This window comes from Pseudochaenichthys georgianus, chromosome 3 (assembly GCF_902827115.2).
Source record: "Pseudochaenichthys georgianus chromosome 3, fPseGeo1.2, whole genome shotgun sequence".
Classification (NCBI taxonomy): domain Eukaryota; kingdom Metazoa; phylum Chordata; class Actinopteri; order Perciformes; family Channichthyidae; genus Pseudochaenichthys; species Pseudochaenichthys georgianus.
This window is the reverse complement of record NC_047505.1, coordinates 42,936,096-42,948,604: the sequence shown is the minus strand read 5'-3', so window position 1 is coordinate 42,948,604 and position 12,509 is coordinate 42,936,096. Positions and strand designations below refer to the sequence as shown.

At 41.7% G+C, this 12,509-nt stretch overlaps 1 protein-coding gene across 2 annotated transcripts in view; it reads left to right on the top strand.

Annotated features, from left to right (window-relative positions):
- Positions 1–12,509, top strand: part of esrrga (estrogen-related receptor gamma a) — a 72,978-nt gene that overhangs the window by 32,312 nt on the left and 28,157 nt on the right. The window contains exons 5-6 of one of the 2 annotated variants that reach the window (XM_034075863.2): positions 7,470–7,580; positions 10,443–10,604. In XM_034075863.2, the coding sequence (XP_033931754.1) occupies positions 7,470–7,580; positions 10,443–10,604 (273 nt within the window). Of the gene's footprint in view, positions 1–7,469; positions 7,581–10,421; positions 10,605–12,509 lie in introns of both variants that reach the window. The other variant, XM_034075855.2, reaches the window with a different exon arrangement.

Below are 12,509 nucleotides of genomic sequence, written 5' to 3'. Positions count from 1 at the left end.
CACACACACACACACACACACTTCCAACAAGCTGCTGTCGTAGCTATTGTTCTCCCAGTTGATCTGACATAGGCAGAACCCTTGTCTCCTCTCCTGTTTTGTCTCGCATACAGTATGTGTGTGTGGCCACAAATACCCACAAACATTATGTATTATTAGCAGCTCTGACAGTCGCACAGTTTACAGAGTGCACACTGCATCCTTCTGCTGCACACAGAAACCACATTACGCTGGTCAATAAACTCTTAAAAAGCCATCATTTGCAAGAAATTCACTTTTTTTTAATATTACTTTTTTTTTTACAAATTATGCTATTGATTTAGACTCTTAGGGCTGTGGTTTGCCCACTAATCCAATATGGGAGTAAAACTATGCTGCCTTTTGTCGCCCTGCTTCCCTGCTCAACACACATATCATGCACACACACACACACACACACACACACACACACACACACACACACACACACACACACACACACACACACAGACACATGCACACCCACCTAGTCCTACATATATATACATCAAAATGACAGACCACAGCCACCTCATTTGTTGTGGTGGGTGTGGATGTAATACATGAGGTCCCGCTCTACATATGAATAAGGGTCATTTGGGAAATTGATACATCCATTTTCCTATACCTTTTCATTTGTGTATGTATTCGAACTGTGATATATGACAAAGACCAAGAACTATGAAAAATAGCTAAATGTAAATGTTCCCCTTTGCTTTATTTTGCTGGATATATTAGTTAATATTATATCGTACATTTAATTTTTTTAAGAACTAGTGCATGCTGCAGAGACACTACATATCTCCTGAAACCTCCCCTTGAACTATTGTTATAATATGGAAACCCTAACTAAAACCCATTGTAATGCAGTGGTGTCACAGGAAACACAACTAATATCAGATTAGGGGGTACAAATAATCACATTGCAAAAACAGAAGACAATACTAACCACATCAAAGACATTGGTATACTACCTGGTGAAAAATATTAGCACTCTCAACTAACAATCCTTTGCACACACAACATTTGGAACATAGTGTGTTATCCAACCCTTCCGGGTGTATGCATCGTTGCAGCAGGATTGCATAGATGATAATGGTAAGTGGCTAGATCAGTTAGCATCAGAGCTAACGCTGGTTGTCAGGGGCTAGCTCACGGGAGAAAGGTGAAGATAAAGTGGTAAGGGGGGAGTAGGGTGGAGGACATGGAGTATAGGATGGTGTGTGTGTCTGTGTTTGTGTGTGTAGATGCTGTAGTTTACCCCTTAGGGCAAGATCTGCCTCAAATTAGCTTTGTCGCCCTGGGAGACAGAGAGGGTGAGATGAAAAGCAAAAGCAGGTGAGGCAGCAAGGAAGAGTGTGTGTGTGTGTGTGTGTGTGTGTGTGTGTGTGTATGTTTGTGTGTGTGTCGGACCAAAAGAGAGGGGAGAACAAGCGGCCAGAGGGTCGGTAAACCAGCCTCAAAGTGGAGCCTTTTCTTTATATTTTCTCTTAAACACACACCTGATCGTGTCAATACACATGTACACACATCTCTGCGTGTGGAGTATTGAGAGAGGAGAGGCGTAAACGAGCAGGGGGTAAACTGAAACGAACATGGGGCTCCCACCCACCAATATGTAGCCGCTAATTTCTGGAGCAAGGCAATTAAAAGGCCTGACTATATTATGAGAACTTCCCCTCTGGCAATGGCTGTCTGTCCATTTTTAATGAGGTCATAATGATGCGTCAGCGGAAGACCAAAAGGTCACAGGGGCGTGGCTAAAACCTGCCTAGAGAAAGGGTAAAAGGAGAGAACAGAATATTACTGCAGGCAAAATATCTGATGAACAATAATGAAACAGGAGGTTGATTACGATTTGTAACGAATACCTCAGAACATACCTTTCAATTGAATTATTTGATTTAACAACTTACTCGCTGTAGTAGATTATTTTATTTGTACAAAACTGGCAAGGCAAGACAGACATTCATATTCAGCAGTAATGCTTACAATTGTCACGAACAGAAAACAAAACACTGATCAGACATTTGCACATGAAAGGCTCCGGCAGAGGCACACAGACCACGAGCCAGCAATATTCAGTATGCATGTACATCGTACATATGGTCATATTGACACATTTGCTCCCTTACAACATAGCGGCTTTGATGATGGCACGTCTGATGAATCGTGGTTAAACAGACAGAATGTGTTGAATCCAAACCCGAAGCCTCCATCTCTATATTGCCATAAACGGCCAGCTGGATTCAGATGGTAGACTACGAGAGAGACAAGTCCACAGACTGCAAATATAAACGTTGGCAGACTGCCCCTTACACACACACACACACACACACACACACACACACACACACACACACACACACACACACACACACACACACACACACAGCTCATGCCAACTTTGGCCATGCTCCCCACGGCCTCTAAGACCTAATGAGTGAGATCGGGTGGAAGGCCCCAGTCTGTGTAGGTGTTGGTGCTGGTGTGTGTGTGTGTGTGTGTGTGTGTGTGTGTGTGTGTGTGTGTGTGTGTGTGTGTGTGTGTGTGTGTGTGTGTGTGTGTGTGTGTGTGTGTGTGTGTGTGTGTGTGTGTGTGTGTGTGTGTGTGTGTGTGTGTGTGTGTGTGTGTGTGTGTGTGTGTGTGTGTGTGTGTGTGTGTGTGTGTGTGTGTGTGTGTGTGTTTTCTGTGTATATACAGCTGGCAGTGTGCGTCATGACTCTTCATAGCTCAACAGTCCTGCTGCCCACATCTTATTGCTGCACACACATAGTAATACAATCAAGATGACTGACTGAAAATATCAGTCATTGCAAATGTTATAAGATTAAATGAAATGACAAGGAAAACAGTGTGTGGGCCAACAGATGATTGGTTAATGAATAGTGCAGATGGGATAACAAGAAATAGGAAGGAGAGGATGAAAATAGAGAAAGACTGGAGGAGGAGAGAGCGAGTGATGGGAGGAGGGAGGAGACAAGAGGACAGGATGGAGAAACAGAGGAGAGGAGTGCCAGACAAGTGGTGGCGTCTGGTGTTCTCCCATGGGAAACGTGTAGCTAAATGTGGCCCTGTAGCGTCTGTCCTGTTTGTGTGTGTGACTCTCATCTGGTTGCATCCCAGCTAGAAAAGAGCCATAATGGAAACAGTGTGACGAGAGATCTGGTTCGCTTTCTTTCTGTTTGTCTTGAGAGAAGAGGAATAGCAATTTATTTCAGGAAAGATTGTATCACATTTGGAAAGTAAATTTAAGTTAAACAACAAAAAGACTTCTGATTGTTAAAATAACATATATTTCTCAGGAACATATATTAAACTGAGCAAGTTTGTTCGCTAATGTTGTCAATATTTATTTATTTTTAAATGGTGATAATAAACAGTGGCCTAATCTCCTAAATGTTGAATGTACAGTAGTTGTTTAAGTGTATTGGTGTATTTAATAAGCACAGCCTTTAAATAAATATGTGGAAAAGGCAATGTTTTAAAGACCTCACATGGTCACACACATGGCTACATTCACACAAACACACACACACGTATTCACACACCAGTGACAGCCACCTGCCCGCTGCCTCAGGCAGAGCTGTTCAGATCTGTTCTGGTCTAAACAAACGTCACTGCATGACACCACACACACTCTCCTCTTAACCTCCCCTCCACCCTTTTTAGTTCATGCTCTCTTTATTTTTTCTTTCTTTCTCTAAGATCGTTTTTAAGATTGTTTGCCAGATTACATCACCGACTTAAAAAACAATTAGCTGAAGCTGATCTAAATATACCAGATAGAAGAACAATTCTCCATATTCCGGTTATTCTTCAGCTTTATATGCACATAGCCTTTTTGTCATGCTATTTCTGCTTCTTCTTCACATGCAGACCATTTATAGACACACATGCACACGTACACAAACACATCAGACTTAAATGGTTCTGTTGTCTTACCCAATCTACTTTCCCATCAGTTGTTAAACCCACATAGGAAAACCCTTTATGTTATTACATCAACACTGGGGTTTCACAGAAACACCTATACACACACACACACACACACACACACACACACACACACACACACACACACACACACACACACACACACACACACACACACACACACACACACATAAGGTGATAACCAGGTCTAAGGTGCAAGAGAGACTTCAACCATGTTACAACTTCAATTACCATAAAACTGCACTCTCTCCCTCTCCTCGTCCTGTCTCTTTAAATGCTCCCTTCCTCTCGTGCTTTATGTCATCCTTTTTTCTCTTAGCTGTGATCAACAGAAATCTATCATTTTATTTGTCTTCCTACTTCTCTCTCCACTCAATCCTTCACTCCTCTTCTCGCCCTCTTTCATCCTCTCATTCGCCTATCATATCATTGACCATCTGAAATCAATCCATGTTCTCTCGTCCTTCCTCTTTACATCTCTCTTCTATCTTTCGTTTTTCATGCTCGCAGCTTCTCTTTTCAAAAGCACTTAGGTGTCAAAGGCATTTCCCTCGCAATCCCTCACCTGTTCAAACACACACGTGTGCGCTGACACAGAGTGACGCCAGTGCGGGGTAAAATCTATGCTGATGTGATCAGTGCAGGTCGTGCTATTGACAGACAACAATATTCCCACGATAGGAAAGACTCACCTTCAACACTGTCACTGTGCACTGTGTGTGTGTGTGTGTGTGTGTGTGTGTGTGTGTGTGTGTGTGTGTGGTGTGTGTGTGTGTGTGTGTGTGTGTGTGTGTGTGTGTGTGTGTGTGTGTGTGTGTGTGTGTGTGTGTGTGTGTGTGTGTGTGTGTGTGTGTGTGTGGTGTGTGTGTGTGTGTGTGTGTGTGTGTGTGTGTGTGTGTGTGTGTGTGTGTGTGTGTGCAAGAGTGTGTGGACAGCATGAGACAAAAGTGTTAAGAAAAACGTGTTTGTTAAAAAAAACATGTATGTAAAATAGATATGAATGATTATATGGTATCACATACAGTTTATCTGCTGTATAACGTGTGTGTGTGTGTGTGTGTGTGTGTGTGTGTGTGTGTGTGTGTGTGTGTGTGTGTGTGTGTGTGTGTGTGTGTGTGTGTGTGTGTGTGTGTGTGTGTGTGTGTGTGTGTGTGTGTGTGTGTGTGTGTGTGTGTGTGGGTGGGGGGGGGGGGGTGTGTGTGTGTGGGTGTGTGTGTGTGGTGGGTGGGTGGGTGGGTGGGTGGGTGTGTGTGTGGTAAGTGACTAAGTGGAGGTGTACTTTTAGTTGACATAATAATTAAAGTATATAATTAAGGCGTATAACCTCTGTGGATTTCATCTTTTCTTTCCCTTTCTCTTATTATTATATTCCTATCTCATTTCCTTTCATCATCCCTCACTTCATCCCTTCTTTTCTCTCATTTCATTTCACTTTTGTCTCATTCTTCTTTTGTTTACAAGCCCATCCATTACTCACCTCTCCCCTTCTCCACTTATTTCACAACCTGTGCGCTACTCCTCTCTCCTGTCCTCTTTTTTTCCTACACTTTCTTTTATCATAATCTCCCATTAATGCCTTTTTTCATTTTTATCTACATTTTATTTCTTTTCTCTCGCTCTTTTATTCCATTTCTTACCCATTCCCTGTTCAATTATTCTGTACTTCACTTGCCTTTTCTTTTCGCTTTACATTTTTTTCCCTCATCCTTACATTTCCTCTCCCCCCGACTCCTTTTCCTCTCCTTTCCTCACTCCTTCCCTCCTCTCCTCTCTTGCCCATTCTTTATGACTTGAAGGCTCATTTGTTAAGAAGAGGTAGAGCACTCTCACTCTCCCCCTAGCCTCATCCTGTCCTTTTTTGTGGGCTTTGGAAATATAATTTTCAATTTTTAATTTGATTCATTTAGATTTGATCATTAATCAGTGCTGAGAGAGAGTTAATTTGGTGGAGAATAGATGAGGTAGTTAGAGAGGGCTCTTTCTAAAGTGAGCTCAGCTCAGCACTGAGTCTTTTACTGTAGGTGTAAGGAGAAGAGAAAGTGAAAAATTGAGTGTGTGTGTGTGTGTGTGTGTGTGTGTGTGTGTGTGTGTGTGTGTGTGTGTGTGTGTGTGTGTGTGTGTGTGTGTGTGTGTGTGTGTGTGTGTGTGTGTGTGTGTGTGTGTGTGTGTGTGTGTGTGTGTGTGTGTGTGTGTGTGTGTGTGTGTGTGTGTGTGTGTGTGTGTGTGTGTGTGTGAGAGAGAGAAGTGAAAGAGTGTGTTTGAATGTGTGAGTGCGTACGACCCCCTGGTGTTAAGAGTTTCTTGACCGTTTGCTGACACTGTCCCCCCCACTGTACCTGGACTGTCAGCCCTTCTGTCTACCTATTTTGGTCTCAAGCACGAATACACACACTCTCACACACACACACACACACACACACACACACACACACACACACACACACACACACACACACACACACACACACAGATGCATGTCGTGTTCAGTTCACTGGGTTGACTGCGGTCTTGGTCAGTAAGAGCTTTCTAAATGACTACATTACCATAAAATAAATGAGTACACTGTAAGATGGTTTGAATAAAAGCGTGTATCTGTTAAAACACAAATAAAACAGGGAATCACGTGCTCTCACAAATGCCAACAAAATGCACAAACATGCTCACTGACATTTTTTGTCTTTGCTGCCAATAGGATGTCTTTCTGTTAAATCTCTAAGGTGTGTTGTCTTCGTCATTGTCAGCACATTTTTCAGAGGATTTAAATCTCTCTGTGTTAGCAAATCTCTCTCTTGCTCGCTCTCTCTTTTTGCCCCCTCCTCTTCCTCCTTTCTCTGTCTGTCTATACATTTAGTGCTTACTGTTTTTAATGGGTATGCTTTGGGAGACCTATGGGAAAGCATTAAACAGAAAGTGTTATCTATATTTGTTGGTCTAATTCCCAGACCTTTATCTGTTGATGATTTTTTTTTCTGAATGGTATATACAAAAAATCATGTTAGCTTGTAACATTTGATAGCCCTTTTTTCGTCCCTCCTCTCCTCTCCTCCTCCAGGGTACATGACACCTCTGTCTTCCTTATCCATCTTTAAGTGGTAACCACGGTAACATCCAATCCCTTGAGAGATAGGCCTAATTAAATTAGGACTCCTTTGTGTCAATTAATTAACGAGAGAGAGAGAGAGAGAGAGAGAGAGAGAGAGAGAGAGAGAGACTCAAATGGTGTCTCTATAAATTAGTTAGTTGTAGAACAAAAGAGGCAAGCGAGTTTAACAAGCTTGACGATAACATAAAAGTGCCTGCATGCGTAACACACACATGTATGCACTGCAGAAACATAACAGCTATCACCACTTCACTCCCAGACATATTATGTAATCTCATTTCCTCTCTTTTTATTATCTTTATTTATATTCCTTGTATTCTTGTTAACCAATCAAAAGAGTTCAAAAGTCATGCACAGTGTTTTGATACACGTTTTCTGTCCCTTCTTGCAGGCGTTCGTCTGGACAGGGTTCGTGGCGGGAGACAGAAGTATAAACGCCGGATAGATGCAGACAACAGTCCATACCTGAACCCACAGCTGGCTCTGCCTCCCAAGAAGCAATGTAAGAGCACACACACTCACTCAGACTGGTAGCAGTATATATGACAGCCTTTTTCTCTCCTAGGGTTGAGCAGTGATTCTCAAGGACAGACATTTGCATACTGTCCTTGGTGCATAGTAACTCATCCTCTGCAAATTGACATTTGTGCTACAGTGACAATAGCATCTGATAAAGTGTGTAGTGGGAACAATGGAGGACATACCATTGACAGTGCTTAAGGAAAATCATCCCTAGAAATCAACAGAAAAGCTTTAAATTATAGCACATTGTAGCAGGAGTTGATCCGAAGGCAGAAGTACAAGCCTTTCCATCATTCTGTATACTAATTGAGACAGTTGGACATTAAAACAGAATCAAGCACAGAAACATGCACAGAAACACACACACACACACACACACACACACACACACACACACACACACACACACACACACACACACACACACACACATAAATAGACTCAGGGTAGTGAGAAGCCCATCTGTTTGGGACCAAGTTTATCTCCCTGTCTCTGCTGCTAGCAGTTTGCGGTCATAATATTTTATACGTGTAATATTTCACCATAAAGGTAGTCATTTAGGTCCGGCTGGATTGGCTGCGTTTTTTAAAGAATCAAACCACTGCCAAAACATGATGATTGGAAAAATTAACAAGGGAGAGAGTGAGTGAGAGTAACAGGGGAACAGGTGGAGACAGAGGGAGAGACTGAGCCTAAATGAGAAGGCTTCTCAGAGAGAGAGGGAGGAAGGGAGAGAGACGAAGGGAGGGAACAGCCAGAACCCTAATCCGGATTAAATCCAACCTGGCAACCACATCAAACTAGAGTTAGCTCTTTAGCTAAGCGTCTGCTCACACACATGACACACACACGCACACACATATATACACATACATACACACACGCATACACACGGGCAGTGCAGATTGAGCAGTGTTTAGCAGCTTGGTCCCCAAAGCCCATTTTGCTTAAAGCTGGAGCATATTCTGCTTTAGGCCAATATGCTGAATGGCTCCAACACAGCTTAACGGGACTTCTGCACTACTAATCATTGAAATGATTGGATAATATGTGTGTGTGTACACTATGCGTGTGTTTGCATATTAAGTACAGAGCATTTGTGTGCTCCAGCTAACTAGATGACTTAATTAAACTAGTCTCGAGTCCTGTTATTATATTAACAAGCTTTTTTCATGTAAGAATTTTTTTTAAAAAATGAGTTATTTACTAGATTCACCAGTGGGTACTCTAAATATTTATTTAGGATTTCATTTATTTATGTATGGACACAAATCTCTCAGTGAGCTGAACACAAAAACTATAGCGTTGATATAGACTTCCTGGGTCTCTCTTGTTCTTTTTCTCTCACACAATAGTCAATACACACAAAAAAAATTCTGTCTCACTCAGATACACGCACACAGCCCATCTATCTGTAGCCCAATCCCCAGCCTCAGCGTCCCCATTGATTGTGTGAGAACAGAACAATAGCCCAGGGTTTGGAAATGGGCTTCCATTGATTCTAATTAGGGAAACATTAAATAAGATTTACCCACAGATACTGCACTGTGACTGGGATTGGTTTGGCTCAAACGACCCTGTAGCTGGAGCTAGAGGGAAGAGGATGGAAAGAATATATCTATGAACAAATGTGTGTGTGTTTTTGTGTGTGGATGTAACAGAATTGGGGGCGGAGAGTGTTAGATCAATACACAACTCATCCCCCCAACTCTGTTTCACTCTCTCTTGCTGTTTATCTCTATCTAGCTGTCGCTCTCCCCACTCTTCTTGTCTGTCTTTTACAATCTGTCCATTGCTCTTTTTCTACCTGTCTGTCTTCTCCCAATTTTTCTTTGCTTATCTGCCTTACTCTTTTCCTCTTTCCCTCTATCCCTCTCTTGCTTTTCTATCCTCTGTTATTATTCCCATGCTTGATTAGTCGGTGGATTAATTTGGAAGCAGGGTATCAGTCTGTTACTAATGGGCCATAGAGATCTCATCACCACATGTCACCATTACCAGCTGAGCTGTTTGGCTTTCAGTATTATCTTTCCCTTCTGTATGTATCAGCGAAGCTTCTTAAAGCAGCAATAAAGAAGACAACATTTTAGGCAACCTGAATCACCAGCTGTAATCACCTTAATGGCACCTTGAAGCATCTTCTAAACTGGCTTCAATACATTTCTTATCTTGTGTAATCTTTAGTCGAAATTACTGGAATCAAATCAATTATTTGTTGGTTGATTGTTGCAGAATTCCACAGAACATTACAAAGCATTGTAATCCTCCTAACTGATCTTGTTTCCATTACACACTTTGATATAAAATGGGAAAATACCCTCAGCTGGCTGTCAGTCTGTTTGTTTGCTGTATATATTATCATTATACTGTACAAAATAGGTATTTGAGATTTAAAAAAACATTTTCCATTTGTTTATATTCTTATTTGTATACAATAATCACACACACACTCTTGTGTACACACACTTATATATGTTATGTACAAAATGCTGTATGTGTGATATATTTAAACTGGATCTGTGTACCGTATACTATGCAGTATATGAAATGTATTGTGTGTTGACTTACAGGCTACATGTCTTCCTATTTTATTCTAGTCTAACTGTCATGTCAGCTACTTTTTTTGCTGCATATTTCAATACCTTCGGACTTGTTTATGCCATACCTATGTATTATCGAGAGATCCATGTTAAAGGGACTTTGTATATGACCTTTCACTTGTGTGCACCAGATTGGTGTGGACCAGCTTGCGCCCTAATACGGCAAAAATTCACCATCTCTCTGTCTCTGTGTCTTTCTCCTTGTCTGGTGGTCATGTCAGTTGCCTTTGGCTGCCTTGCAGATAACAAAATCGTCTCTCACCTGCTGGTGGCCGAGCCAGAGAAGATTTACGCCATGCCTGACCCGACAGTACCAGACAGCGACATCAAGGCCCTGACTACGCTGTGTGACCTGGCGGACAGAGAGCTGGTGGTCAACATCGGCTGGGCCAAACACATCCCAGGTAGGAAGACAAATCTGCTGAGCCCTGACTTTCACTGTAGACCTAACCTGACTCCATGTTGTGACCGGATCAGACACTCATACGTCCATACATACCTTTTTTTCAATTCCAGAGTATAAGAGATTTCGCACATATACAGGATAGACACACATGCTGTGTTTATTGGCAGAGCACACTGTTGGTATCAGCTGCTCCAGATGCAGTTCAGACACGCATCCTACATACACCTGGTGCTAAGGCGTGACTTTTAACCTTAATCCTCGCACTCAGATGGTCTGAACTGTTGACCCCTCCACCTGACCAACCAAATGCCCTCACTGGTATCACACATTCACACACACCCCAAACACACACACATTCTGACCTCTTGAACCAAACGGTCCAATCCCCTTACATGTGTACATGTGTGTATGGGGATGTTGGTGTGTTGTGAGTCACTGTAACATATATATGACAAAGTCCTTTGAAACTATGACCATAACTGTGTAGAGTTTTTTAACGTCAAGCGATGTAACTCAAACAGAAAGGAATAGTTCAGAAATTAAATCAAACAATACAGTACATTTGAAATGTCACAATCTGTACATGTGACATATAAACAGTAAGATCTGTTGTCCATTTAAGCCTATAGCACATGTCACCCTACAGGTCAGGCTATTCTGTTTAAACTAATTCCTCTTAATCTGTTCAAAATTGTATCAGGAGTACAAGATGAGAAAATGAAATAATGGCAGGAAACACAAATGAGCTAAACATTTCCTGGAAGAATAAGAAAACAAAAGACTAATGACGAATACATCTGGCAGTGAAAGCCAAAATAAAGACAGGGAGCGAGACGTATGAGATGAACACTATAATCTGATTTTGGTTTTAGTGAGGGAGCCTGCTGTGACGGCAGAGAGGAGGGAATAGCGGTGTCTCAGATTAACACAGATTAGCACAAAGATTAGTCCCATTGTGGACTGGAAATATTGTTATAGAATAGAATGGAATTACCCCCTGTTGTCAGTGCTAAAACAGTAAAGGGGGTGTGAGGGTATAGAGGGAAGCACCAGATTAGAGGCATAAATACCACTCAGTCATGCTGCGTAAATCTATAACAATACAGTCAATGGCGTTGGATAACAGGATCTCCAAATGATATATTTTATATCTTATCAATACATGTGAAAATAACAGAGAAAAACTGATGATGAGAGTGAGATATAAAAGAGAAAGAGAGATGGGAATATACATTGCTTCTTGTTAGTGTATTGATCCATGTGCTGCTCTATGGACAGTAAGCAGACATATATATTGATCCATATACCAAGTATAGCCCTTTGAATATTTATTTGTCTCTTTCAAAACAACATTCCAGCCTCATTCCAATACTATCTCATTTCCTGTAATCTCACTGTCCTGCATTTACTCTTAATGCTTTCTCTTTTAATCCATGTATCTCTCTACCCTATTCTCTCTCTCCTAACCCCTGGGATACACTCAGTGTATATATAACATACACACACAAAAAGAACTGCCAGACACATACAATAAACACAATAACATAGATGTTTATTTAATGTTTTGTTTTTGCATTGGGCTTGACGTTTTCTTTACACACACATTTTACAAGTGAATGGACTGAGTTAGCCAGATTATGTGCTGGGGTGATGTGTGTGAGCATGTGTGTGTGTGTGTGTGTGTGCAGCTTTCTGTGTTAAGGACAGCGATTGCTTGGCGGAGGAAAGAAGATGGCGTGATTAGATGAACGAGAAAGGCAATCCACTGCTCACAGAGAAAGATAGAACTCTTCATCTTCCAAGTGTGTGTGTGTGTGTGTGTGTGTGTGTGTGTGTGTGTGTGTGTGTGTGTGTGTGTGTGTGTGTGTGTGTGTGTGTGTGTGTGTGTGTGTGTGTGTGTGTG